The sequence below is a fragment of the Scardinius erythrophthalmus genome (assembly GCF_964197995.2).
Source record: "Scardinius erythrophthalmus genome assembly, chromosome: 6".
In the NCBI taxonomy this organism is placed as follows: Eukaryota; Metazoa; Chordata; class Actinopteri; order Cypriniformes; family Leuciscidae; genus Scardinius; species Scardinius erythrophthalmus.
The window spans coordinates 1,552,560-1,578,643 of NC_138226.1; the positions used below are offsets into that span (position 1 = coordinate 1,552,560).

At 38.4% G+C, this 26,084-nt stretch overlaps 1 protein-coding gene across 2 annotated transcripts; it reads left to right on the forward strand.

Annotated features, from left to right (window-relative positions):
* Positions 1-6,673: 6,673 nt before the first annotated feature.
* On the forward strand, positions 6,674-24,302 carry mxra5b (matrix-remodelling associated 5b). 2 transcript variants are annotated; one of them, XM_081368869.1, is made up of 8 exons: positions 6,674-6,706; positions 6,807-6,914; positions 7,632-7,856; positions 8,746-8,875; positions 9,030-9,420; positions 11,193-15,197; positions 16,206-17,106; positions 19,004-24,302. In XM_081368869.1, the coding sequence occupies exons 3-8, from the start codon at positions 7,675-7,677 to the stop codon at positions 20,907-20,909; spliced, it is 7,515 nt and encodes a 2,504-aa protein (XP_081224995.1). In that variant the 5' UTR covers positions 6,674-6,706; positions 6,807-6,914; positions 7,632-7,674; the 3' UTR covers positions 20,910-24,302. The 2 variants fall into 2 exon arrangements, with proteins under 2 accessions (XP_081224995.1, XP_081224996.1); XM_081368870.1 differs by having other exon boundaries at positions 6,681-6,914.
* Positions 24,303-26,084: the final 1,782 nt, after the last annotated feature.

Here is a 26,084-nt window from a genome sequence, read left to right on the forward strand (position 1 = left end):
AAACCACAACCATCCAATCAATTCCCCAAAGACAAAATCAAGCCCCGCCCACATTTTTTGTTCTTGTTCCTGAAGGATTTAATTCAGATATACGGCACAATAGGGAAGAAAAGATGATCGCAACCTTTAAGTCATATTTGATTGAGAAACTCATCAGTATTGTAATATCACATTATAATGAATATGCAGGAATCGAGTGTCTCTTTTGAGAAAGAATAACAACTTCAGTAATTATATAAATAACGTCTGCAGCTCATTAGTTTTATTAGTTGGAGATCTCTGTGAATTTCCTCTAGTTCTTCTGAGAAGATGTTGGCCATCTGCAGGTTTCAGCTCATCTGCCAATGAGACGAGACCGAAATAACAATCATAACGTGATATGAAACATAACAGTTCTCTGTCATTTCATGTCAAGTATAAAACGATTTAATATAAACAGAAGCGAATGTTTTGAATGCTGATGCTGAGTGATTGTTTTCATCCAGCAGGTTTATAATACCTGGAGTTCCTATTCATATCTCAATAGCGCTTGTTGAAGAGCTTCATAAGGACACGACCTGTCAGAAACACACACATCTCATTCACCGGTGAGTATCCTGAGCTATTATATTAGGATAGTCACTTATAATATGAAGAGCTCAAGGCCACCTGTTTTTAGCATGACTTTACTGCTGGGAAAGGGCTTTCTTTGGCACAACGTGAACAACTTAAAACCTGTTCAACAGCAAAATACTGAAAATATCAAGAGAATGAAGAAGAAACATTTGAGGAAGATTGAGAACTAGTGTCAAGGAAAACAAACAGCAGCTTGTAGAGAGTTTCTGTGGAAGCTTGTTTCCGCCAAGGAATAATAAATAAAAATGGTAATGCAACTTTTTATCTGGCAATTCTGACTTTTTCCTTTCACTTGGGAGGAAAAAAAAAGAATCTTTTACAGACATTCTGCTCACATATTACAGTGCCCCTATTATGCTTTTTCAAAAATGACCTTTCATATAGTGAGTAATAGAGCTGTTTGTGAATTGTAAAAGGTCTGCAAAGTTTTAAAGATCAAAGTGCACAATGAATAATGTTATTTTCTCCTTTAAAAAAAATCGATTCTGGACTGCCGAAATGAGTTGCAGACTGGGCCATCTGACCAATCAGAGCAGAGTAGACCATCTGACTAATCAGAACAGAGTAGACCAATCACAATAGACTGAGCCTTCTGACCAATCAGAGCAGAGTAGACCAATCACAACAGACTGAGCCTTCTGACCAATCAGAGCAGAGTAGACCAATCACAACAGACTAGGGATGGGCATTCGATTAAATTTTCTTAGTCGATCGTCGGGAGAATTAACGATCGACTATCGATTAATCATTAATATTTTTATATTGAAATTCATTATTTCTTCAACTTTTTATAAATTAAAAATGCAATGAAAATACAAAAATACAGTTTGTTTGTCCTCGATGAGATCTTTATTACAAGAAGATCAACTTGTGGCAGTGAAACTGCACGTTACTTGAAGATGCCCTGCGGTGCTCTAAAACAGCGGAACAGCGAGCCGGCGTTCTTAAACAGAGACCCATGGCCACTTCATCCGTTTTCTGTGATCGGATAACTATCCGATCGTGAAAAGACCAAATGTAAATGCCCTCCGAAACGCATTCGAGGCGGATTTAAACCCGATCGCTCAAACCACTTCAGGAGGAGATCTGAGACGCATTCCAGACGAAACTGGACAAGAATAAATGCATCTGGTTGTTGAAACTACATATGTAAATTTGACTTATCCCAAAAATGCTAAGAAATAAACATGTGAGAGCGTTTTATAGGCCTAGGCTATATGTCATGTTATAGCCAGATATGACGGCGTTACTGGAACACGCATCACCACAGATGAGCATCTATTCAAGCCAACGTGCAAACTATCGCAAATCAAAGTGAAAGTCATTCATCAAAACACAATCATCTTAATTAAAAGTAAAGAACCGAAATGATCTTACCAGGGCTGTTGCCGCAATATTGTTGCAGTCTTTGATTTAGAAATTTTCGCTGATGATCAAAAAAATGCAGCTCATATCAGTTGCTTTCGGACGTGCAACAATTTAAATATGTAGCGCGGGAATTCAAGATCGGATTTATATCCGTTTTGCAAAAACACATTTATATGACCGGGTGTAAATGGAATCGTTTTGATAAATCAGATAGCTATTTGATCTGAGAAAACGCATGAAGTTCCCATAGAACTTCTGCACCAGTCCACTGATTTCTGTTGAGAAAGATAAGCATGTTGACATGATCTGGGATCAGATGCGACCGCAACCTGGTGACAGCCAGTCAGCCGCTGAAAACACCCGCTCTGAGGGGACTGACGTTGCCGGGATGCACAGGTACCTCCGCGCTAAAATCAATTCCATTGCTTCAAGACTCACACTACGCAACGCAACCTGCATTAGATTAATCGATAACAAATAAACGTGATCGACGAAATTCTTAACGATCGATTATCGATCGTCGATTAATTATGCCCATCCCTACAACAGACTGAGCCTTCTGACCAATCAGAGCAGAGTAGACCAATCACAACAGACTGAGCCTTCTGACCAATCAGAGCAGAGTAGACCAATCACAACAGGCTCTCGGAAAGGAGGGGTTTAGAGAGACTGGATCCTTGATCAATCTATTTTCAAAAATGAGCTGATGCTGCAATGTATGTTATGAGAAAATTAACTTTGGATGCATGTAAATGTATTGTAGGAGACTCCAAAACATTAGGAGCCTTTAAAATAGCATAATAGGATAATAGGGTCACTTTAATGTGGCAGAGTTTGTGCTGGATACAGCTGTGATCAGACTTTAGCAATTAAAATGTTCTAAGTAATGTGAAATGTCAAAACATCTCCAAGGCCATTAATATTGTAACAAATGCATTGCTCAGTGTTAGTTAATGCATTAACGTTAACTAATGGGACCTTATTTCTAAAGCGTTTCAAATTTTAATTAATACTATGGATATGCAATTAATTTACCATGTAATGCAGTTTATTATTATTACTATAACTTTAAATGGTTAAGTTGGTGCATTCATTCTTAAAGCAGTCACAGATCTGCATTTTACAACAAAACTCTGAATGCTTCTGTGCTATAAAACGTGAATTCCTTCAATCTCAATTACTAATTAAAATACTTATAAATAAGAAAATGTCTTATGTAACTCTTCATAAAATAAGGTGCATTGTCTGCCAGGAACACGAATGCAAATAAAAGTCAAACAAATGGCTTTTGTGTTAGTTTGATGCAGCATGATTTGACACACAGTTCTGTTGTTGTTTTTTTGTAAAACGGCCAATAAAAGCAGCAGTCCAAGATATTTTTAACTCACTCGGGCCTTGGATTGAGTGCTGGACCAGGACCACCCCGAAACCGAGTCCTGGAAGCTGTTTACTGAACCGCTGACTAAACAACCTCAGCCCTCACATTACACACACCACGAGTTGATCAGAAGTGAAGTGTCGCATCTTTTCATCATCAGGACAGTGCATACTTTCAATTCCACCCCGCATTTTGAAAATATGCAAATGCTTTGGGTGTTTGAAACAAATAGTGACAAATAGTTCATTCTTTGCCATCATTATTTTTAGTAAAGAATGGTGTCGGAATGCAGAAGGCCAGAAGACGGGTCTTCAGTGGGCAACACACTTAAAATAGACTGAGGACAGAGTAAAACCATGACAATCATGCTAACTTGAATCAAGTCATTGTCTATGCATATTGATGTTTAAATGCAAATTGCAAAAAACTCAGAATTGCGAGATATAAAGTCAGAATTGTGTGTTATAAAGTCAGTCAGAATTGCGAGATATAAAGTCAGAATTGCTTGTTATAAAGTCAGAATTGCGAGATATAAAGTCATAATTGTGTGTTATAAAGTCAGAATTGCGTGATATAAAGTCAGAATTGCTTGTTATAAAGTCAGAATTGCGAGATATAAAGTCAGAATTGTGTGTTATAAAGTCAGAATTGTGTGTTATAAAGTCAGAATTGCGAGATATAAAGTCAGAATTGCGAGATATAAAGTCAGAATTGCGTGATATAAAGTCAGAATTGTGTGTTATAAAGTCAGAATTGCGTGATATGGTCGCAATTGCGAATAATAGTCAGAATTGTGAGATATAAAGTCAGAATTGTGAGATATAAAGTCAGAATTGCGTGAGATAAAGTCTCAATTGCGTGTTATAAAGTCAGAATTGCGTGTTATAAAGTCAGAATTGCGAGATATAAAGTCAGAATTGCTTGTTATAAAGTCAGAATTGCGTGTTATAAAGTCAGAATTGCGAGATATAAAGTCAGAATTGCTTGTTATAAAGTCAGAATTGCGTGATATGGTCGCAATTGCGAATAATAGTCAGAATTGTGAGATATTAAGTCAGAATTGCGTGAGATAAAGTCTCAATTGCGTGTTATAAAGTCAGAATTGCGTGTTATAAAGTCAGAATTGCTTGTTATAAAGTCAGAATTGCTTGTTATAAAGTCAGAATTGCGAGATATAAAGTCAGAATTGCTTGTTATAAAGTCAGAATTGCATGATATAAAGTCGCAGTAGCGTGTTATAAAGTCAGAATTGCGTGATATAGTCGCAATTGCGAATAATAGTCAGAATTGCGTGATACAAAGTCAGAATTGCGTGAGATAAAGTCTCAATTGGGTGATATAAAGTCAGAATTGCGTGTTATAAAGTCAGAATTGCGTGTTCTAAAGTCAGAATTGCGAGATATAAAGTCAGAATTGCGTGTTATAAAGTCAGAATTGCGTGTTCTAAAGTCAGAATTGCGTGTTCTAAAGTCAGAATTGTGTGTTCTAAAGTCAGAATTGCGTGTTATAAAGTCAGAATTGCGTGTTATAAAGTCAGAACTGCGAGATCTAAAGTCAGAATTGCGTGTTATAAAGTCAGAATTGCGTGTTCTAAAGTCAGAATTGCGTGTTCTAAAGTCAGAATTGCGTGTTATAAAGTCAGAATTGCGTGTTCTAAAGTCAGAATTGCGTGTTCTAAAGTCAGAACTGCGTGTTGTAAAGTCAGAATTGCGTGTTCTAAAGTCAGAATTGCGTGTTCTAAAGTCAGAATTGCGTGTTCTAAAGTCAGAATTGCGAGATATAAAGTCAGAATTGCGTGTTATAAAGTCAGAATTGCGAGATATAAAGTCAGAATTGCTTGTTATAAAGTCAGAATTGCGTGATATGGTCGCAATTGCGAATAATAGTCAGAATTGTGAGATATTAAGTCAGAATTGCGTGAGATAAAGTCTCAATTGCGTGTTATAAAGTCAGAATTGCGTGTTATAAAGTCAGAATTGCGAGATATAAAGTCAGAATTGCTTGTTATAAAGTCAGAATTGCATGATATAAAGTCGCAGTAGCGTGTTATAAAGTCAGAATTGCGTGATATAGTCGCAATTGCGAATAATAGTCAGAATTGCGTGATACAAAGTCAGAATTGCGTGAGATAAAGTCTCAATTGGGTGATATAAAGTCAGAATTGCGTGTTATAAAGTCAGAATTGCGTGTTCTAAAGTCAGAATTGCGTGTTATAAAGTCAGAATTGCGTGTTATAAAGTCAGAATTGCGTGTTCTAAAGTCAGAATTGCGTGTTCTAAAGTCAGAATTGCGAGATATAAAGTCAGAATTGCGTGTTATAAAGTCAGAATTGCGTGTTCTAAAGTCAGAATTGCGTGTTCTAAAGTCAGAATTGCGTGTTATAAAGTCAGAATTGCGTGTTATAAAGTCAGAATTGCGTGTTATAAAGTCAGAATTGCGTGTTATAAAGTCAGAACTGCGAGATCTAAAGTCAGAATTGCGTGTTATAAAGTCAGAATTGCGTGTTCTAAAGTCAGAATTGCGTGTTCTAAAGTCAGAATTGCGTGTTATAAAGTCAGAATTGCGTGTTCTAAAGTCAGAATTGCGTGTTCTAAAGTCAGAACTGCGTGTTGTAAAGTCAGAATTGCGTGTTCTAAAGTCAGAATTGCGTGTTCTAAAGTCAGAATTGCGTGTTCTAAAGTCAGAATTGCGTGTTCTAAAGTCAGAATTGCGTGTTCTAAAGTCAGAATTGCGTGTTATAAAGTCAGAATTGCGAGATATAAAGTCAGAATTGCGTGTTATAAAGTCAGAATTGCGTGTTATAAAGTCAGAATTGCGTGTTATAAAGTCAGAATTGCGAGATATAAAGTCAGAACTGCGAGATATAAAGTCAGAATTGCGTGTTATAAAGTCAGAATTGCGTGATATAAAATCAGAATTGCGTGTTATAAAGTCAGAATTGCGTGTTATAAAGTCAGAATTGCTTGTTACTCTTTTTGGCGTTCTACATAGTAGGAAAGTATTCGATATTGGACACAATGTTAGTTTGAAGAACATTTTCACAACTTTTTCCTACTATAAAGAACCTTTAGTGGTTCCATGGTTGTTCTTCATGGAATCATCAATGCTAATAAAGACCCTTTATTGTTATTAATAGTGTAGCAAACGCAGTACTTTGTTGTTTTGACCCAGTGGATTAAACCGAGCAGCTGCGACTGGCCGGTTTCAAAGGAGGGCAAATAATCTGAGGGGTTTTTCTCTTTAGCCCCTCCTCACTCAAGCTTGGGTTTCACAATCTCTTTCTCCAGCTCGACTCACAGTTCCTGTGCAGACGGTGAAGCACCTACGACTGGAGCCTCATGGAGGGTATTTATCATATCAGCCTTTGAATAAGAAACCCATATTTCTCTGCTTTTATATTTTGCTCTTTTTTTTTTTTGTTCTATTGGCTGTTGCATTTATCAAGTATGAAAACCTGGTGAACATCTAAAAAAGGATGCTGTGATATAATGGTGCATTTTATGAGGAGCTGATCTACTTTAAGGAAATGAAGGATCGAAAAGTGAACTTTAAGGTGAGTTTCATTTTATTTAAGAATCTGAAAACTTCATAACTGTATACATATATTAAAGTTGTAATGTTATTCTTTTGGTTTTGTTCTTGTGCTGCATATAGAAAAAAAATTATATTTAGAAGTAAAATGCTACTCTTGCTTTACTTACTCTGAACTTATATATATATATATATATATATATATATATATATATATATATATATATATATATATATATATATATATATATAGTTCAGATGCAAAAGCCTCTAAATGCCATCTGAAATTTTCTTCTAGAATGATCATTTTTATCAAGCTTGTATATTTAAGTTAAATAATTTCACTTAAATGACAATGCAAATTACCTATTAATTGTCATTTACGTGAAATTACTTAATAATACAAGCTTTATAAAAATGATCATTCTAGAAGAAAATTTCAGATGGCACTTAGAGGCTTTTGCATCTGAACTCTTTATATGTATATATATGTTGGGCTGCTATTTGTCTTCATGCTTGCTTAGTTTAATTCCTAAAGAAATTGATTTTAATTGAGCTTGGACATATCCTTAAGGATAGCAAAAAGGAATTTGATTATAATTTGGAACTAATCCAGATCTCATGGAGGAATCAAACATGAAAAAATGAGCTTAAAATGTTCAGTTTATCCAGCAGGATCACATATGTGATTCCATAGATGTAATTTTGTGTTCACATCTGTCGGCTGTGTGTGTCTCAGTGATCGAGGAACGTGAAAGCTTCAGAATACCCTCCCGTTGATCATGGGCTCCTCGTGCGTCGGGCTGATGCTGATGCTGATGTCGCTGGTCAGTCTTCCGGGCTCCAGTGGTGTGTGTCCTCGTCAGTGCGCGTGTTCGGTGTCCGCTGAGGTTCACTGCACCTTCCGTGCGCTCGCCACCGTGCCCGTCGGCATCTCCAAACAAGTTCTGCGCATTAATTTCGGGTAAGTCACTTCTAATCATGTTCTTTAGTGTAATGCATGGCAGGTTTGTGTTACGATCATATATCTGACTATTATTGACCAGGAAACATTATACAGTTCATAAAACGCTTTGATACGTTATATAGAGTAAGTTGTCAAAATGGAACCAGCCTAATATAGTCTTTATAGTTTATTATAATATAGCTAAAATAGTTTTTTTAATAGTTTAAATAGACTTTATAACTCACAATTGCAAGTTTATATCTCACAATTCTGAGAAAAACAGTCAGAATTCTGAGATATAAACTCGCAATTGTGAGAAAGTCTCTTTGAAAAAAGTATATCGAGATAAAAAGTTGCAATTACCTTTTTTGTTTTTATTGCTTGGCAGAAACAAGCTTCCAAAGTTTGGGGATAGAATTTTGAAATATTTGAAATTAACAAATAAAATCATTGCTAGAGAGACAACAATTATTTACATCATGTGACTTTTGACTTAAAACCTTGCTGAATTACTAAAATATAGACCTTGACTTATCCATCCATACGTGTGCATAAAAATAGAGCATTTTTGGTTATAAATAACTTCAGCGTAAAGAAATAACCCATGTTTGGAAGCTTGTTTCTGCCACAGAATAAAATAAAATGTTATTTCAAGGTTTTTATTCTCACAGTTGTGTAATTGTGAAGTTATAACTCACAATTCTGACATTTTTTCTCACAATGATGAGTTATAAACTTGTAATTGTGAGAAAAAAAGTGGTAATTGTGAGAAAAAAGTCAGAATTGTGAGAAGAAATGGTTGCAATTTACCTTTTAGTCTGTGGCAGAAACAAGCTTCCATGCTGATGATTAAATACAATTTAATTTTGAAAATATGATTGATAACTATGCTTTTACTATTTAACAGGTTTAACGCTATAAATCACATCACAGACGTCTCTTTTGGTGGCCTTCGAAAGCTGGAGCTCCTGATGATGCACGGCAACAATGTGCAGAAGATATCAGATGGTGCTTTTCAGGATCTCGTTTCCTTGCAGGTAAAAGCACATTAGCACTTAATTTAGTTCTAATTCATTAGTAAATTTACTCTAGTTTGACTGGTGAATGTAAAAGTATGCACTTCAGTTGCTCACAGGACATACGGGCTTGGTATTTTGTCATAATAAGTGAGTGAATGTGTATTTCCTGCAGGTTTTAAAAATGAACTACAACAAACTGAGAGTCATTACCGGACACACCTTCTCTGGTTTGACGGGCCTTATTAGGCTTCATCTGGACCACAACCGCATAGAGTTCATCCACCCGGATGCATTCAGAGGGATGACGTCGCTCCGTTTGCTCCACCTAGAGGCCAACCATCTGCAAAAGCTCCATCATGCTACTTTCAGCACCTTCTCACTGCTCCAGCGTTTCCCCGTGTCCAGCCTGAAGCATCTGTATCTCTCCGACAACCTCCTGCGCACACTACCCAGAAACATGCTGGAGAACATGCCTCAGCTGGAGAACCTCTTCTTATGTGGAAACCCGTGGAGCTGCGACTGCCGGATGAGCTGGTTACAGGATTGGAGCGCACGAAATTCAGGTAAATCATCTGTTTCCGAGTGCTTCAGATGTTCACACTGTTATCAAATACATTTGGATTTGTGCAGCAGAAGAAGAATAATGTTAGAGTTTAAGGTCAGTTCAGGTTGTAGTCTTTGTTTATGTGTAAAGAAAATGCTTACAGTTACAATTCAGTATGATCAGAATTGATCATTTACCAACGACCTCATCTCTGTCTGTTGCATTTTATATGCTGAACATTCTATGAATGTAAGCAGGGCCTAAAAAATGTACCAGCCATAAATGTTTTTACCAGCCATGAAAAACGGGCTTAATGACACCAAATGTTTAGATACCAGTGAACATTCACAGTTCTCTATTCCAATTTTGATGCCACAGCTAAAACTACTAGCCTAACTAATATACATTTAAAACATTATTACATACAAGTAAACAGTCAGTAATAAAATAAGAAAAAATAATCATATAACAAGCAAAAGAACAAATAAATACAATATAACAAAGGTGCAAATTAAATAAACAGTGCTTTTCAGCTTTTTCAGGTAGATTTGACAGCAGTTTCCAGGTACAAGAATTTAATAAAGCAAGCAAATGTAAAATAACACGGCATAGTCTTCACTGTAATCACTCACAGGAGCAGTGAGTGATTTTTTTCTTTGTCCTTTGTTGTTTAACATTAAAAAGTCAAGTCAAGTATATTTATATAGCGCTTTTCACAATACAGATTGTATCAAAGCAGCTTCACAGTATTAAATTAAAATAATACAACAAGGTTTGTTTCTAGTGGAATTTATTGATTGATAAAATTAAATTAAATATTCCCAAAATATCCCCAACTGAGCAAGCCAAAGGCTACAGTGGCAAGGAACCGAAAAAACTCCATCAGGTGACCTACTGGTGACCTGAAACTCCATCAGGTGACCTACTGGTGACCTGAAACTCCATCAGGTGACCTAATGGAGAAAAAAAAACCTTGGGAGAACCCAGGCTCAGTCGGGGGCCAGTTCTCCTCTGGCGTTTATGAACTAGAAACACAGATAGCAGCAGGAATATTAGGCTGCTGTCACTTTAAGAGTGAATGCACCGATCCAATACACTGATACTGTAACTCATGAGTTTACTTTCTCAAGTGTTTACGTTCACTTAAGACGTAACTGACTATGTTTACTTTTACTATTTTTGTACATAATTTTCGGTGAATTTGTCCGTTCAAGTGCAAGGAGACGTGAAAGACATTTCAGTTTAGTCTGAGACGGAGATTTCTGGGCAAGCGCTTCAGATGTTTGCGCACATCAAACTTTCCACACGGCGCGCGAGTAACGAAATGAGCTCCCTTTCGTGTCTTCTTGAACTTGAATATTTTAATGATCAAGGCTTAAACTTTCGTGATGATGCAGCGCTGGCTCATCAACTATCATCATTCACATTTGTATGCATTCATGCATTGTTAGAATTCATAAAAATGTTACCGGCCAACTGGCGAGTGACACCGTTTCATATACTCACCAATTTTTTATCGCATTTGGCACTTACCAAGTGTTAATTTTAAGCCCTGAATGTAAGTCAAAGGAGGATTTTAAACTAAAAAATCAGAGCTGAATTAATTGCAGAAGTTTAGTACTGAGGGTTAGAATACATTTTAATGCATTTTTCACAATTTAAATAGTTACAAAGCAGCAAGTGAGAAAGCATAAAAAGCTTTATAAGCATAAAATAAGTATCTGCTGTTTAGGTCTATGAGTGAAGTACAAATTCCGTCTTCTAATCTCTGGATTTGTTTCCTTTTCCAAGGGGTGATGAAATGCAAGAAGGACAGAACATATGTCAGCGGTCAGCTATGTCCACTGTGCTCGTTTCCGAAACACCTTAAAGGACAAGACATCTCGGATCTTAAAGAGTTCATCTGCTCTGGACCAGCTATCAGCTCTCCAGGAAAAAACATCTTACATGAGGACAACATCAGTGAACTTCTGCCCATCGACAGGATCAAACCACCTTTTGGAAATGTCTCCTTTGGTTTATCCGACGAGCACGGGACTAAAGTGGACTTGATGTGCCAAATACTTGAACCAAGAGAGGCCACTAAAATCAGCTGGAATTACACTAAATCTCTGCAGATCGCTGCTAACGTGACTTTATTCTTTGATGTGGAGTGTCCCGTGGACAGAGACAGCTATGAAAGCTTTTGGAGGCTTCTTGCTTACTACAGTGAAGTTCCCATGCATCTGCGAAGAGAAATCTTGCTGAGCCGAGAGCCGGAGCTGAGCTACAGATACAGACAGGACATTGAAAAGGACTCCTACTTTTACACTGGTGTCCGAGCTAATGTTTTAACCCATCCACCTTGGCTCATGCAGTCCTTCATGAACATCAAGTTAAACAGGCCTTACTCCTCCTCCAAAAGTGTGAGACTCATTCTTAATACTCATTTGACAACCACCACAGACAAGGAGCTCACCAGATCTTGGGTCATGATTGAAGATGATAATAAAACCCAGACGAGCTTCAGTTCTGTTGCCGGTGGTATGATTGAAATGGACTGCCGTGTGCAAAGCTCTGGAAATGCAGCCGTTCAATGGATGATGCCCGATGGGTCGAAGATTAAAGCTGGATTTAGCTCGACCGGCAACAGAGTGACCGTCTCTAGAAGCGGCAAGCTTCATGTTAAATCCGTCGAGCACAGAGACTCTGGCGTTTATTACTGCATTGCTGAGATTGCAGGAGATATCGATGTTCTACCTTTCCGCTTATCAGTTATGGAGTCTTCAAGTCCGCTTCCAGGTCAAGAGGTTGGAAATGCTTTAAGTAAGTTTGTTGGCGAGTCTGCTTCTTTGCCCTGTCTTACTACGGCAACACCAGATGCGGTGGTGAATTGGATATTTCCAGATGGCAGTGTACTGAATGCCAACGCAAATACATCCGAGGCTTCAGTCTTTTCCAACGGGACTTTGTTCCTTCCTCATAGTCAGCTTAACAACAATGGATATTACAAATGTGTCGCCATGAACCAGCATGGTGTGGATGTACTGGCCACTAAACTAACTGTCATGAGACGGAGAGTAATTCAGCCACTGCGACAGTATCCCATTAGACCTCAGTCGGCCGCGGGAGTGTCCACTAAGGTAAAAGCCTTTTTGGAAGATGTGGAAGATGCTTCTGGAGATGGTTCTGAAACTCAAGAGAGAAAAGAACCAAACAGAAGCTTTATTAATCGAAGGAGGGGTCCGAATGCAAGAATACAAGGCAGCTTTCGCCGTAGACGGCCCTTTAGAAAGGGAATGCATGGAGAACCAAAAAGAACTGCCGTCACAAATCAAAGAACTGTTAATGGTAAGAACAAAATAGACCCCCTGGAATGGGCCAAACTTTTGTCCAAAATCCGTGAGAAAACATCTCCAAATAACTCATCAATTCACATTGTCCAACATGGCACTCCTGAGAAAAGTCTACAGATGGGGAATGAAGATCATCCAGGATCGATTGACAACACTGAGAGTTCTTCTGGTGACTCCGGTCTACTGGAGGAATCAAACACGTTCAGCACTCAACACCAAACGGATGTTTACCACACGCATGCAATTACACCTCATATTGAGGGACAAAATTATAACATCTACCAAACGGCACCTCCAGAATTACACACTAGCTCAGACAAAGTGTCTTACATCTCAAGTCCCACATCTGGACCTCATTATGTTATGACAGAGGTGAACGTTGCTGAAGGAGGGTATGTGAGTACCATAAGTGCAGAGAATAACCAAGTATACTCCGGGTCTGTCATCAAACCGATGTCTGAGACAGAAAATGAACTTAATTTCTCCGGAAAGACTGGTGTGCAGTCGCAGATTGGGGGGTTTGATTCCGGACAGCTTGAAAGCACTTCATTTTCTACCACATCAACCGGCAGCATTAGCCCGACAAGTTCAACACTATCGAGAACAAAAGATCACTGGAGCTCCAGGCGAAGATTTGGAGGCAGACGACGAATAAAATTCAGAAGGCCACTGCCAAACCTTGCTAAAAGAAGACCTTGGGTAACATCTACAGCTGCAGGAGTTCATGTACCAACTGTAACGTTGAAAACAGATCCCATTAAGCCAGCTGAAGACACATTGATCCATCCAGCTACTACAACGACTGCTCACATTGACTCCACATCTCCAGCTGAAAGCACCTCAATCCATCCAAATATCCTAGTAACTGCTAGTATGTCTGAATATCCGACCACTACCCACATATTCCCCACAACCCTATCTGATGGCACGTCAGTCCATCCATCTACTTCTCACTTTTATCCTACAGTGCAGAGAGAATTAACAAATGCCATTGAGGAAATTGCAATCTCTCTCCCGGTTGAGAAAACTGGTCCAGAAATCCACAAAGTAAAGGCAAGTAATTTCCTCCAAATTCAGGAGATGACAAGCTCTACATCTCACCTCATGAGCACAACATCAGCAACAGTGTCTGGGGTTTCGGGGCTAGAAAATAAAGACATTAGTTCTTTAGAGGAGGGAGAGGTTGGAAGCATTGCATCCGCCGAGGAGATGGATGAGTACATGGTTCCCATGAGTGTGACTCCAACATCTCGATATGGCACTGAAACTGTCCCGATGACAACTGCTCGGCAGGAGTCCACAGGCATGGTTTCAACGGCGTTACCAAAAGCCAACACAGAGATTGATCCAACAGAGATCAGCTTTACGTTGGACGCAGGCGGGCTGGATTTCTTGAACTTACCCGAATCACACTTTAGAGATGATCTAAGAGAGAATGATACATTGGAAGCAACTAGTACAAAAGAAAATGTTACTTCCATAGAAGAATCTATTATCACCTCCATTCCCCAAGACCACTCGCTTTCACAACCAAATCCAAACTTTAAAGAAAAAGAATCAGTTTACAACAAGATTTCTTTTTCCTCAACACCAGAGACTCCTACAGAATCTGTTGGGACACAAATCGAGTCTTTAGCTACAAGTTCACAAATGCCAACTCATACTACTCGCAGTAAAACCAATGTGATAAACTTCTTACAACCAAACTTGATTTCTAATGAAGACCAAAGGGAAAGGTTAGTCCATGAACTCGATGAACCCACAACATCACTGAATACTTCACCCACAATTACATTACCAGAAACCACAGTCATGATTCCCATTACAACCCAACTTACTAGAATAATATCACCATCTACTACACTGTCGACAGCATCCATATTATATTCTACTACTACTACTACTACTACTACACCTGCTTACTACACCTCCAAGTTAACACCCAGTTATCTCATACCGGACAACAGAATCCCATTTTACTCAAGAAATCCTGGAACGAACTACATAGATTCCAGGCACAGGGAGAGAATTCCCAGCACTAATCACAGGTATCCGTACTATCATAATAGAAACCCATCTGTCAATATGAGTCCCAGTATTCTCAGAACACTGTCCACGACCACCTCATCTGTGGATTTAAACTCTGTCAACAACATCAAATCTACTACAGCCCCTAAAATATTGACAGCAACTGCTAGATCAGTCGACTCGAGTCCCACAACTACATCAAGCACCACACAGCCAAACAACCAAATTCAGATTCCTCAATCAGTAAACAGACTGTCGAGTGCAGTTCTTTCATCTCAAGGATCGCAAACTCTTCCCGTCCTGCAAATGAGACCCAGAATCACTGCTGCCAAACTGCACACAGTCACTGTGAATGCTGGGACAGATGTGCAGTTACCATGTGATTCTGTGGGGGAGCCGAAGCCCCTCCTGACCTGGACCAAAGTCTCCACAGGTAACGCTCATATGACATGATGACATGACAAGTATTCAGAATATAGAGTATAATTTTAATGCATAAACCAAAAGTGATCTTGATACTTTGTTTAAAGTTTTAGAACAGTTTCCCAAAAGTTAAATGTTTTTTTTTTTTCTTATAGGTTTCCACACTTTTGTTTTCTTATTTTTTCAATCTCTCTTTCTTTTTATATATTAGAGACTATGGAGAGATTATGAAAATAAAATGATTGTTGTGTTTTATGTGCATAAACAGTATATACTGTATACAGACACACACACCCACATATTTGCTCATACAAACACAAAATATACTTTTACACACACACACACACACACACACACACACACACACACACACACACACACACACACACACACACACACACACACACACACACACAAACACACCCATGTGTGCATTTATATAATACATACTGTATAATATTGCATTGTGTGTGTGTGTGTGTGTATATATATATAATGCTATATTATACTGTATATATTATATATATACACACACACACACAGTATTGTTGTTTTGTGCAACCTTTCTACCTGTAAATTCATAGTATATGTAAACATTTTTAATTAATTTGACACTTTTGTTGTCTTCAATCTCTCTCTCTCTCTCTCTCTCTCTCTCTCTCTCTCTCTCTCTCTCTCTCTCTCTCTCTCTCTCTCTCTCTCTCTCTCTCTCTCTCTCTCTCTCTCTCTCTCTCTCTCTCTCAATTCAATTCAAATTAGCTTTATTGGCATGACTTGTACAGTATTGCCAAAGCATTGGCCATTACATAAGCAATGAACAAATAATCAATAAATTCAATAAATCAATCAGTAAACAATTGCATGAATACATTTATATAAACAAGAAGAAGAAGAAAAAAAGAAAGAAAAAAAAACACCTTTGTACATTTGTTCCAATCTCTCTCTCTCTCTCTGTATATTTGTAGCAGCTCTTCACAGATGCAAATTAATGAATCCTTCCCCACATTTATTCCCCCAGGAGCTGTCATGTCAACCAACACCAGAATCCAGCGTTTTGAAGTCCAGTCCAACGGCACATTTGTCATCCACAGCGTTCAGCTTCAGGACCGCGGGCAGTACCTGTGCAGCGCTCGCAATCTCCACGGCACCGATAAGATGATGGTGACCCTGGTGGTGTCGGCCCACGGGCCCACGATGACCCTTCCACGTCATCAAGATGTGACGGTGTTCCTAGGAAACAGTGCACTCTTGGAATGCCAAGCACAAGGTCTCCCAATCCCAAACATTAGCTGGGTGCTTCCAAACCGTTCGGTGGTGCGCGGCGTCAGTAACACCGAACAGAAGATCATGCTCTTCGCCAATGGAACGCTTCAAGTCAAGCACACCAATTACATGGACAAGGGCGTCTACAAATGCATAGCGAGCAACGCCGCCGGAGCCGACATGCTCTCCGTGAGGCTCCAAATTGCAGCGTTGCCTCCCAAGATCCAAGAGCAGCTTTGGGAAAACCACACCGTTTCTGACGGCCAGTCAGCGTTCATTCACTGCACCGCTAAAGGCTCGCCAAGTCCAGCAATCCGATGGGTCACGGTGACCGGCACGCAGCTTCGCCCCTCGCAGTTCATCAACAGCAACTTGTTTGTTTTCCCCAACGGGACGCTGTTTATTCGCAATCCTACGGAGAAGGATTCCGGGAATTATGAATGTGTTGCTGTGAATTCTGTGGGCATGGTTAAAAGGAGTGTAAATCTGCAGGTGAAGAGGAACTCGACTTCTGCCAGGATCATGTCCACTTCTGCACACAACACTGATGTCCGATACGGATCCCGACTGAGTCTCGACTGTTCGGCCACTGGAAGCCCCAATCCTAGGATCATCTGGAGGACACCTTCGAAAAAACTGGTTGATGCATATTACAGGTACGGGAATTTGCATATTACCATGTTTTCATTTGGGATTTGTGCTTACAGGGGTCAATTAATGAGGAATCAAGCATGAGTGTTTAGAAACTTCTTTAGGATACTTGTATTTCAAGATCCATGATCATTTTGGCCTAATCTGAAGCATATGAGTGGCACAATTCAGTCTGACAATCTGTCACAATCTAATGCAAAGAGGCCTAATGATGAGAATTGAATGATAGTTAAGTTAAATATATAATAACACCCTCAGTTTGAGCACATCAACATGTTGTGACTCATTTCACTTGTAAAGAAGGCATTTATAAGTCTTTAATGCACTGATCCATGATCATTTCAGTCTAATCTGAGCAGTTTAAGAGGCACATTTCAGTGCCGATTGTCTTGTGAATCTGTTACAATCTAATGCAGACTTTTGTAAAGAGGCTGAATGATGCAAATTGAATGATGGGAATGTTAAATAATAAACATAAATAGGCTAATAAAACATTTCACATGCAAAGAGGGCATTTATAAATCTTAAATGCACCGCAGCCAAAACAATTATTAATTCTCTAAAAGTAAAAGTTAATTGAAACAGCAAAAAAGTATTTAAAAAGAATATAAATCTGTTAACCACAGATACTAGATACACACATAATGATTCGTACGGTCTCTGGCCTCTTTGAAATTCCTTTAATTATCTCCATATACACTGTTGGATACAGAGCATGATTAACATAATAGCAAAACAACATGAAGTGTAATTAATTACAGAGGACAGGCAAATAAGAAGAATATAAATGGATACAGAAGGAAATAAAAAACAACAATGCAGTTTAGCAAAAATGAAACATTGGTTCTGAATTAACAACATTTGTTTGACAGTCGATCATTGGAAACATTGGCATGATGGTCTCTGCTCAGGCTTATATAGAGACAGCCTTGATCTCATTAGGATTCTTTTATAAATTTTTGGTCCTACCACACATTTTTTATTACGTTTGGATAAAACGTAAAAGACCACTACTAAAGCATAGACCATTTTACATATGTGCCACTGTAGAGATGGAAATAGGCATTGTTTATGTGTAAATGTGAGCGGTTGTTTGCTAAAAATTGGGATTCTGACATTAGAAATCAAGGATTTCAGAAAGAGTAATGTTTTTAGTTTTTTTTTTTTAATATCCTCTTTTTTCCCCCACTGAAATTAAGTTTAGATTTTTTTTATCTTGGATCTAAAAAAACAACAACAAGGAAAATGTTATTTTTCACTGGAATGAAGTTTAGAGTTATTATATCTCAAAAACACAGGGTAAATTTGATTGGCCATGATACTCTGTTTTACTCTGTTACCCTTGAAATGATTTTTAATCCAAATTTAGTTTTCGAATTTTTAGGAAAAATGAATCTTATGTTAGTTCTTTAGTTCTATTCTAATTTTTAATAACTCGAGTAAGTTTGTGCCACAACAGTAATGCAAATTGTTCCACTGAAAGGAAGTATGATTTCTAAAAACAAATTTTTTGGTTGTACATTGAACTCTATAATCTCTAAAGATCATCAATGAAAATGTGATTCCTCTAATTATATGAGCCCTTTAATAAATAATACATACTAGTATCAGCATGTAACCTCTCTATTTCCCCCCCATATATTTTATTGGATACAGCGTTCAAACAATATTTGCAACATAAAACAATAAGTCTCCATTTTGTGTTTTCAGAATGAACAATTCTTCAAAACAAATGTCCTTTTGTGGTTTCATCCCATATCATTTCCCTAACAGAAAGCTGGTTCACATAATTAATCAGTGGTTTCCAATGAGAATAAAATTTATCAGTAGAGCCTCTGAGAGTAAGCTTTATCTTCTCAAGTTTTAAGAATCATGTAACCTCTCTCTTATGTCTTGTTTCAGCTTTGATCGCAGAATGAAAGTGTTCGCTAACGGCACCCTCACCATCACGTCAGTGACCGAGAACGATGAGGGCGACTATCTCTGTGTGGCCAGAAATAAAATGGGCGACGACTACGTTCTCCTTAAAGTCAACGTGATGATGAAAGCCGCTAAAATCGACCACAAGTCCCTGAGCGATCGCAAGGTGTCGTACGGAGGAGAGCTGAAAGTGGACTGCGTCGCTTCAGGATTTCCCAATCCAGAGATCACGTGGAGTCTTCCCGACGGTACCATGGTGAACAGCATCCCACAGTCCCACGATAACTCGATCCGCACCAAGAGATACGTGATGTTCGACAATGGCACGTTGTATTTAAACGAAGTGGGAATGAAAGAGGAAGGCGACTACACGTGCTATGCCGAGAATCGAATTGGGAAAGATGAAATGAAGGTTCATATCAAGGTCTTGGCGGATGCTCCGATCATCCGAAACAATGCTTACAGTGTAATCAAAGTTCCTTACGGAGAAACAGGCGTCCTCAACTGCAGCGCCAAAGGAGAACCGATTCCCAGAATCACATGGATGTCTCCGGATCAACGCGTCATAGCGCCAGTATCTGAAAACTACCAGGTCTCCAACGATGGCACTTTACACATTCAGAAAATCCGAAGGTTTCACACCGGAAATTATACTTGCTCAGCCAGGAATGTTGTGGGAATGGAACAGAAAGTCGTTTATGTTGAAGTCCTTGTGTCGTCGCCGGTCATCAACGGATCCGAGAGTCCCGGGATAATCCGTAAAACTGTCATGAAGGATCAGCATGTGCTTTTAGACTGCAAAGCAAACGGGAACCCAGTTCCAAAGATCATGTGGGTGTTTCCCAACAACGTCGTGTTTCCCGCGCCGTACTACGGCTCACGGATCACAGTCCACCTCAACGGATCGCTGGACATCCATGCGGCGCGGATAAGCGATTCTTCTACGTTGCTTTGCATCGCACGCAATGAAGTTGGAGAAACCAAACTCAAAGTTCAACTTGAGGTGACTGAGGATGTTGAAAAGCCACGGTTGAGAAGTCTTCCCACAGAGTCCGTCTCACTCACCAGTGGGAAACCATTGAGTCTAAACTGTTCAATAGAAGGAAAACCGACTCCGGAGATCACATGGATTCTCCCTAACGGGACTTCTCTTCTCAAGGGAACCAGCATTTTCCGTTTCAATCACCGGTTTGATGGAACGCTGGTCATTCGAGAGCCGACGGTTTCTGAGGTTGGCCGATATCGGTGCGTTGGGCGAAACAGCGCTGGATACGTCGAGCGGATTGTGACGTTAGAGCCCGACAGAAAACCAGACATCGTAAAACAATACAGCTCACTCGTTAGCATCATAAACGGTGAGAATCTGCAGCTTAACTGTATGTCCGCCGGTTATCCGTCGCCTAAACTCACGTGGACTTTACCGAACGGAGTCGTTCTAACAAGGCCACAGGCGACGGGACGTTACGCTGTTTTGAATAACGGCACTTTATCCGTACAAAGGACATCTGTGTATGACAGGGGAATGTACGTCTGCCAGACAGTCAATGAATTTGGATCTTCCAGTCTGTCGGTTTCGGTGATCGTAATCGCGTATCCTCCGCGAATAACCAAAGGACCCGCGCCGGTAACCTACGCCCGTCCCGGTGTAGCGGTTCAGCTGAACTGCATGCCTCTCGCCACACCGAAAGCCGAGGTGGTTTGGGAAATGCCTGACGGTCTTCAACTGAAGGTCGGCGTCCAGCCGCGTCTTTACGGAAACAAGTATCTCCATCCGCAGGGTTCACTGGTCATACAAAACCCTTCCGGGAAAGACAATGGCGTCTATAAGTGCACCGCCAAGAACGTGGTGGGAAGCGACAGCCGATCAACGTATGTCTACGTGTTTTGATCAAGCGACTGCCTCTCTCTTGAATCCAACACTGAAGTGACTTAAACTGCAGTTCATCGACTGGCCACTAGAGACCGGCTGCAAAAGAGAGTCAATCCCATGTTAAAATGCTCAACTTTACAGCAGAAAAAAAACGTGTTTACAGTCTGGTACAAAAAGTGGTTTTGGTCTATATAGCTAATTTTGCCCTTCATGACGACTGTGAGGGGGGTGAATATTTTTATAACTCATCCGTTTAAATTATATTAAGCCTTAAAGTTCTGCATAATTAAGGGCGTGGCCACTTGAGTGACAGGTGGATTGCCGCTGATGTCACTACTAGCTGTTTGTCTGCTGTCTGTTAGCGTCACGTCACCTCAGCTAATCCGCCTCGCTGCACATTTCCGTTTATCCGGGAGTGACGCAGCCAAGATCGCGACGGCCGGCTCCGCCCACTTTGGGCTTCAAAAATGCTCTTCAGAAACCCACGGGTGACGTCACGAACACTATTTCATATTTTTTTCATGGTCTATGGTTTTAATACAAACTAACTTTACAGACATGCCCGAAGAACTGCCTTAGAGAGTGTATGTGCTGTTTATACAAAAAACATATATATTTTGGAAACACAATATGTGTTTTGAACACTTTCTACTGACCATCTTGTAAATATGAAAACGTGATATATTAATCCATGAAGCAAGCAAGTTGGTTATGTTAATGGATATATTCTTGGGAATTGAAATGGAAAGTCAATCGGAAATTGAATTCTCTGCAAACTTCACCAATTTCTACACATGCTTGTTTGTTAATTTAATGTTTTGGCTATTTTGATTGTGGTTTTATTCATCAATAAGAGCCATTTAGCACATTTTACCATGATTAAATTCATTGATATATCTTTACAATAAGGTCCTAATTAATGCATTAACTAACATTGGTGAAATACATTTGTTGCAATTTTTATCAATCTTTGTTAAATACAACTGGTTGTTGATGTTAGCTCAGGTCTATTAAATATCTATTTAACAATGGATTAATAGCCTAAATGTTGAATTAACATTAACTAAGATTAATGCAAGAGTTTAACATTTACTAGTACATTATTCAAATCAAAAGTTGCATCTGTTAATATTATTTAATGTGTCTGAGATAACATGAACTAACATTGAACAGTTGTTTTTATTAACTAATGCTAACAGAGATTAATTAACAGATTGTTAGTTGATGTTAATTAATGCATAAACTATCATTGACTAAAGGATGCATTTACTATTTCGCTTCCGTTTAGCAGATGCTTTTATTCGAAGGATTAGTGACGGAGATTACTGATGTGGGGAAAATGCAATAGCGAACCAGCATTCAGTCCTTTTCTCTTTCAGACAGTCAGAATTCTTACTAATAATATTTGCTTGTTGTTGGTACGGCTGTGTCTCAAAGCAGTGAACCTCTTCAGTGTCTGCTGACTTACATGGGCATCTCGACTAACAATTGCATTTGTGTATTTCTGACGCAAACTTTTGATCTAAAACACTTCCAATAGAGGACCAACGGCAATTGGTCACAGAGCAAACAATATTCAAAGTGCACAATGTCAAGTTTATTAGAAAGTTAGATTGTTACACTGCAAAAAAAAAAAAAAACGTCTTTCTCAGTATCGTGTTTTTTTTTTTTTCTTTTGCAGTTACAAATTACAAAACATTCTTAAAACAAGATACATTTACTGGAGAAGCATTAAGCATAACTGAAGATATTAAGTCTTATTTTCTAAAAAAAAAGTGAGTTTTATGCTTAAAACATGAAATATTATCTGCCAGTGTGGTCAAAAAAGTAAATTTAATTCAATGGAAAAACAAGATTAAGATTATTCAACGGATCTCTCTCTCTATCTCACTCTATCTCTCTCTCTATCTCTCGCTCTATCTCTCTCGCTCTATCTCTCTCGCTCTATCTCTCTATCTCTCTCTCATTCTCTCGCTCTATCTCTCTCTCTATCGATCGCTCTATCTCGCTCTATCTCTCGCTCTATCTCTCGCTCTATCTCTCTCTATCTCTCACTCTATCTCGCTCTATCTCTCTCTCGTTCTCTCTCGTTCTCTCGCTCTATCTCTCTCTATCTCTCGCTCTATCTCTCTCGCTCTATCTCTCGCTCTCTATCTCTCGCTCTATCTCTCTCTATCTCTCACTCTCTCTCTCGCTCTATCTCTCTCTCTCTCTATCTCTCACTCTATCTCGCTCTATCTCTCTCTCGTTCTCTCTCTCGTTCTTTCGCTCTATCTCTCTCTATCTCTCGCTCTATCTCTCTCGCTCTATCTCTCGTTCTATCTCTATCTATCTCGCTCTATCTCTCACTCTATCTCTCTCGCTCTATCTCTCGCTCTATCTCTCGTTCTATCTCTATCTATCTCGCTCTATCTATCACTCTATCTCTCTCGCTCTATCTCTCGCTCTATCTCTCTATTGCGCTCTCTCTCTCTCTCTCTCTCTCTCTCGAAGCTATTTCACACTTCAAGCTTTTACAATTACTTCAATCTTTCAGGCTAGGCTTTCTCAAGCTAACATTAAAGTTTGTTCACACACTTATATAAACTCAGTCATGTTGCTTCTCCAGTAAATGTATCTTGATTTAAGAAAGTTTAGATATTTGTGCTGGAAACAGGACAGAAACACTGAGGAAGAACATCCTCAAATCATCATCCGCTCCATGTGTAAAGTGAACCTAATCGCTTCGAGAGAGTGAGAAATACGGATGCTCTTTCTTCAGCTTCTGTTGCAGCACATGAGTGACAGCAGTTTAACATGTTGCTAATATTATTATTATTATGAAACTTATTGGCTTTTCAACATTTGAAATATTTTCTGATCATTGTGTGTCATCTTGGAAATGTTTTTCTAGGCTTGGCACAATGCATTCTGGACTTTATGCAATATGTTTCCTCAGATTTTGTCCAAAGATGAGGAGAGAGAGTGCATGACTTCGCCTTAGCATGATCAGGTTTAGAGACGCAGCTCGATGAGGCTCGACTAACAAGAGAATAAAGTGATAGTTTATCAGATTTAATCAGGGATGACTAACAATGCACATTATTGTTGAGCCATTTCGTCGTTCTTCTGCACTGAAAAACTAAATTGGTGTAGAAACGATTTTCACTCACAGTAAATGTCACAAACAATTACAAGGAAAGGGAATTAAATGAGAAAATCGTTTTCTTGTAAAACGAACTCCAATAATCTTTGGTTTATTTACAAATATTTTTTTACATTATGAGGTAAATAATGTAAATGGCGATTTACAGCTTGTCTTTAGTAGAAACTGTGGTGAAATTATATTGTATATTGTTCACATAAATAAGTCTTTATTTAGATATGTTTATGCCGCCTTTGTGTATCATCTCTTATTTTAATAAATTATTTGTCCACATTATAACTGAATGAACATTTTATTATTTATGAACACACAGTCTTGGTAATTGATTGGCCTCATTTTCAGTAAATTCTGAAAATACATTTGTCATACTTTGGTAGTATAATAGTGGTACTTTGTACAAAAAAATCATTTACTCAAATTACTTAGTATAAAGCTAATTTTAGCATGTTATGAGGTAAAGAAGTAAAAGTATATCATTGTTGTCAGATTGTTGGTCTGAAAGTGGCTTATTAAGTCTGATATACTGTATTTTACACTGCAAAACATGATGCTCTTCCTCAGTGTTTCTGTCTCGTTTTCCAGCACAAATATCTAAACATTCATGTATCAAGATACATTTACTGGAGAAGAACAGTGACTTAAGATATTAAGTCTTATTTAATGAAAAATGTATCTTAATTAAGTGAGTTGTCTGCCAGTGGAGTCAGAAAATAAATAGTTTTCCCTTATTATTTTTCTGAGTGCGTTTGCAGATTTTTGTTCTTGTTTTAAGCACAAACTCACTTAACTTTGATACATTTTTCAGCATACAAGGCTTAATATCTATCTAAATGTATCTTGATTTAAGAATGTTTAGATATTTGTGCTGGAAAACGGGACAGAAACACTGAGGATTTGTTTTTTACGACTTCCACCAGTTCATGTTTTTAGTCATTTTCTGTAAACAATTACAAATTACCTTGTACTTCACATGAATTCTGAGTTATTTCCAGATGCCTGGACAAACTGAGGAAGGATGAGGAAGCAAAACCTGGCAGAACCTTGATTTGTACAGTGAAACGCTCCTCGGTTTTGACCTATTTCCCTTTTCCCATTCCCAGAGGCATTTATATTAATATTGAATGATTTACACATGGCCGCTCGAGCAAAGCTGACCTTGACTTGGAGAAATAGCGTTGACAACAGTCGTTGCAGGGTTTATATTGTTATATCACTTCCATATGTACAGCCATAAAACAAACATTTGCTAAAAACTAATTGGACTATTTACATATCACAATATAATAAGCAGTGCATGAAAGAAATGGCCTCAGATCTCTACAGGTTCACATCTGATGGATTTGAATCATATTTATTCACACTGTAGAGCCTCACTTTCACACTGCATATGATGTTCTTCCTCAGTGTTTCTGTCTCGTTTTCCAGCACAAATATCTAAACATTCTTAAATCAAGATACATTTACTGGAGAAGAACAATGACTGAAGATATTAAGCCTTGTTTACTGACATACAGTAAATCATCATCAAACTTACGCTTAACCTTCTGGTGCTAAAAATCTAAAAATGACCCTTTTTTTTTTTTAAGAAATGAATCTACTATATTTTAGTTCGATAATGAGTTTTATTAAATATTTAGCATTTTTAGAAGATTTTATGGCTCTAAATTAAATGATATTTACGCTGTATTTATAATCCATTTATTCACTTTTTGAGCATAGACCTGAAAATGAAATTTGCAACTTGAATGGTTATAGATCTTGAATGCTTTGGATCACAGACTGAAGTTTGATCTCTTTTTATAGAAGACACATGGCAGATTATGGCTGAAGAAAAATAAGTTTTAAAAGAATGAACTTTAAAAAAAAGAGTATAGAATTTTACATGTATTGTTATGAAAAATGCTCAAAAACACTATTTAAATTTTTTATATGAAATGTATATTTTCCAAAACATGTTTTACTTTAAAATTGTGTGTGTGTGTGTGTGTGTGTGTGTGTGTGTGTGTGTGTGTGTGTGTCTGTGTGTGTGTGTGTGTGTGTGTGTGTGT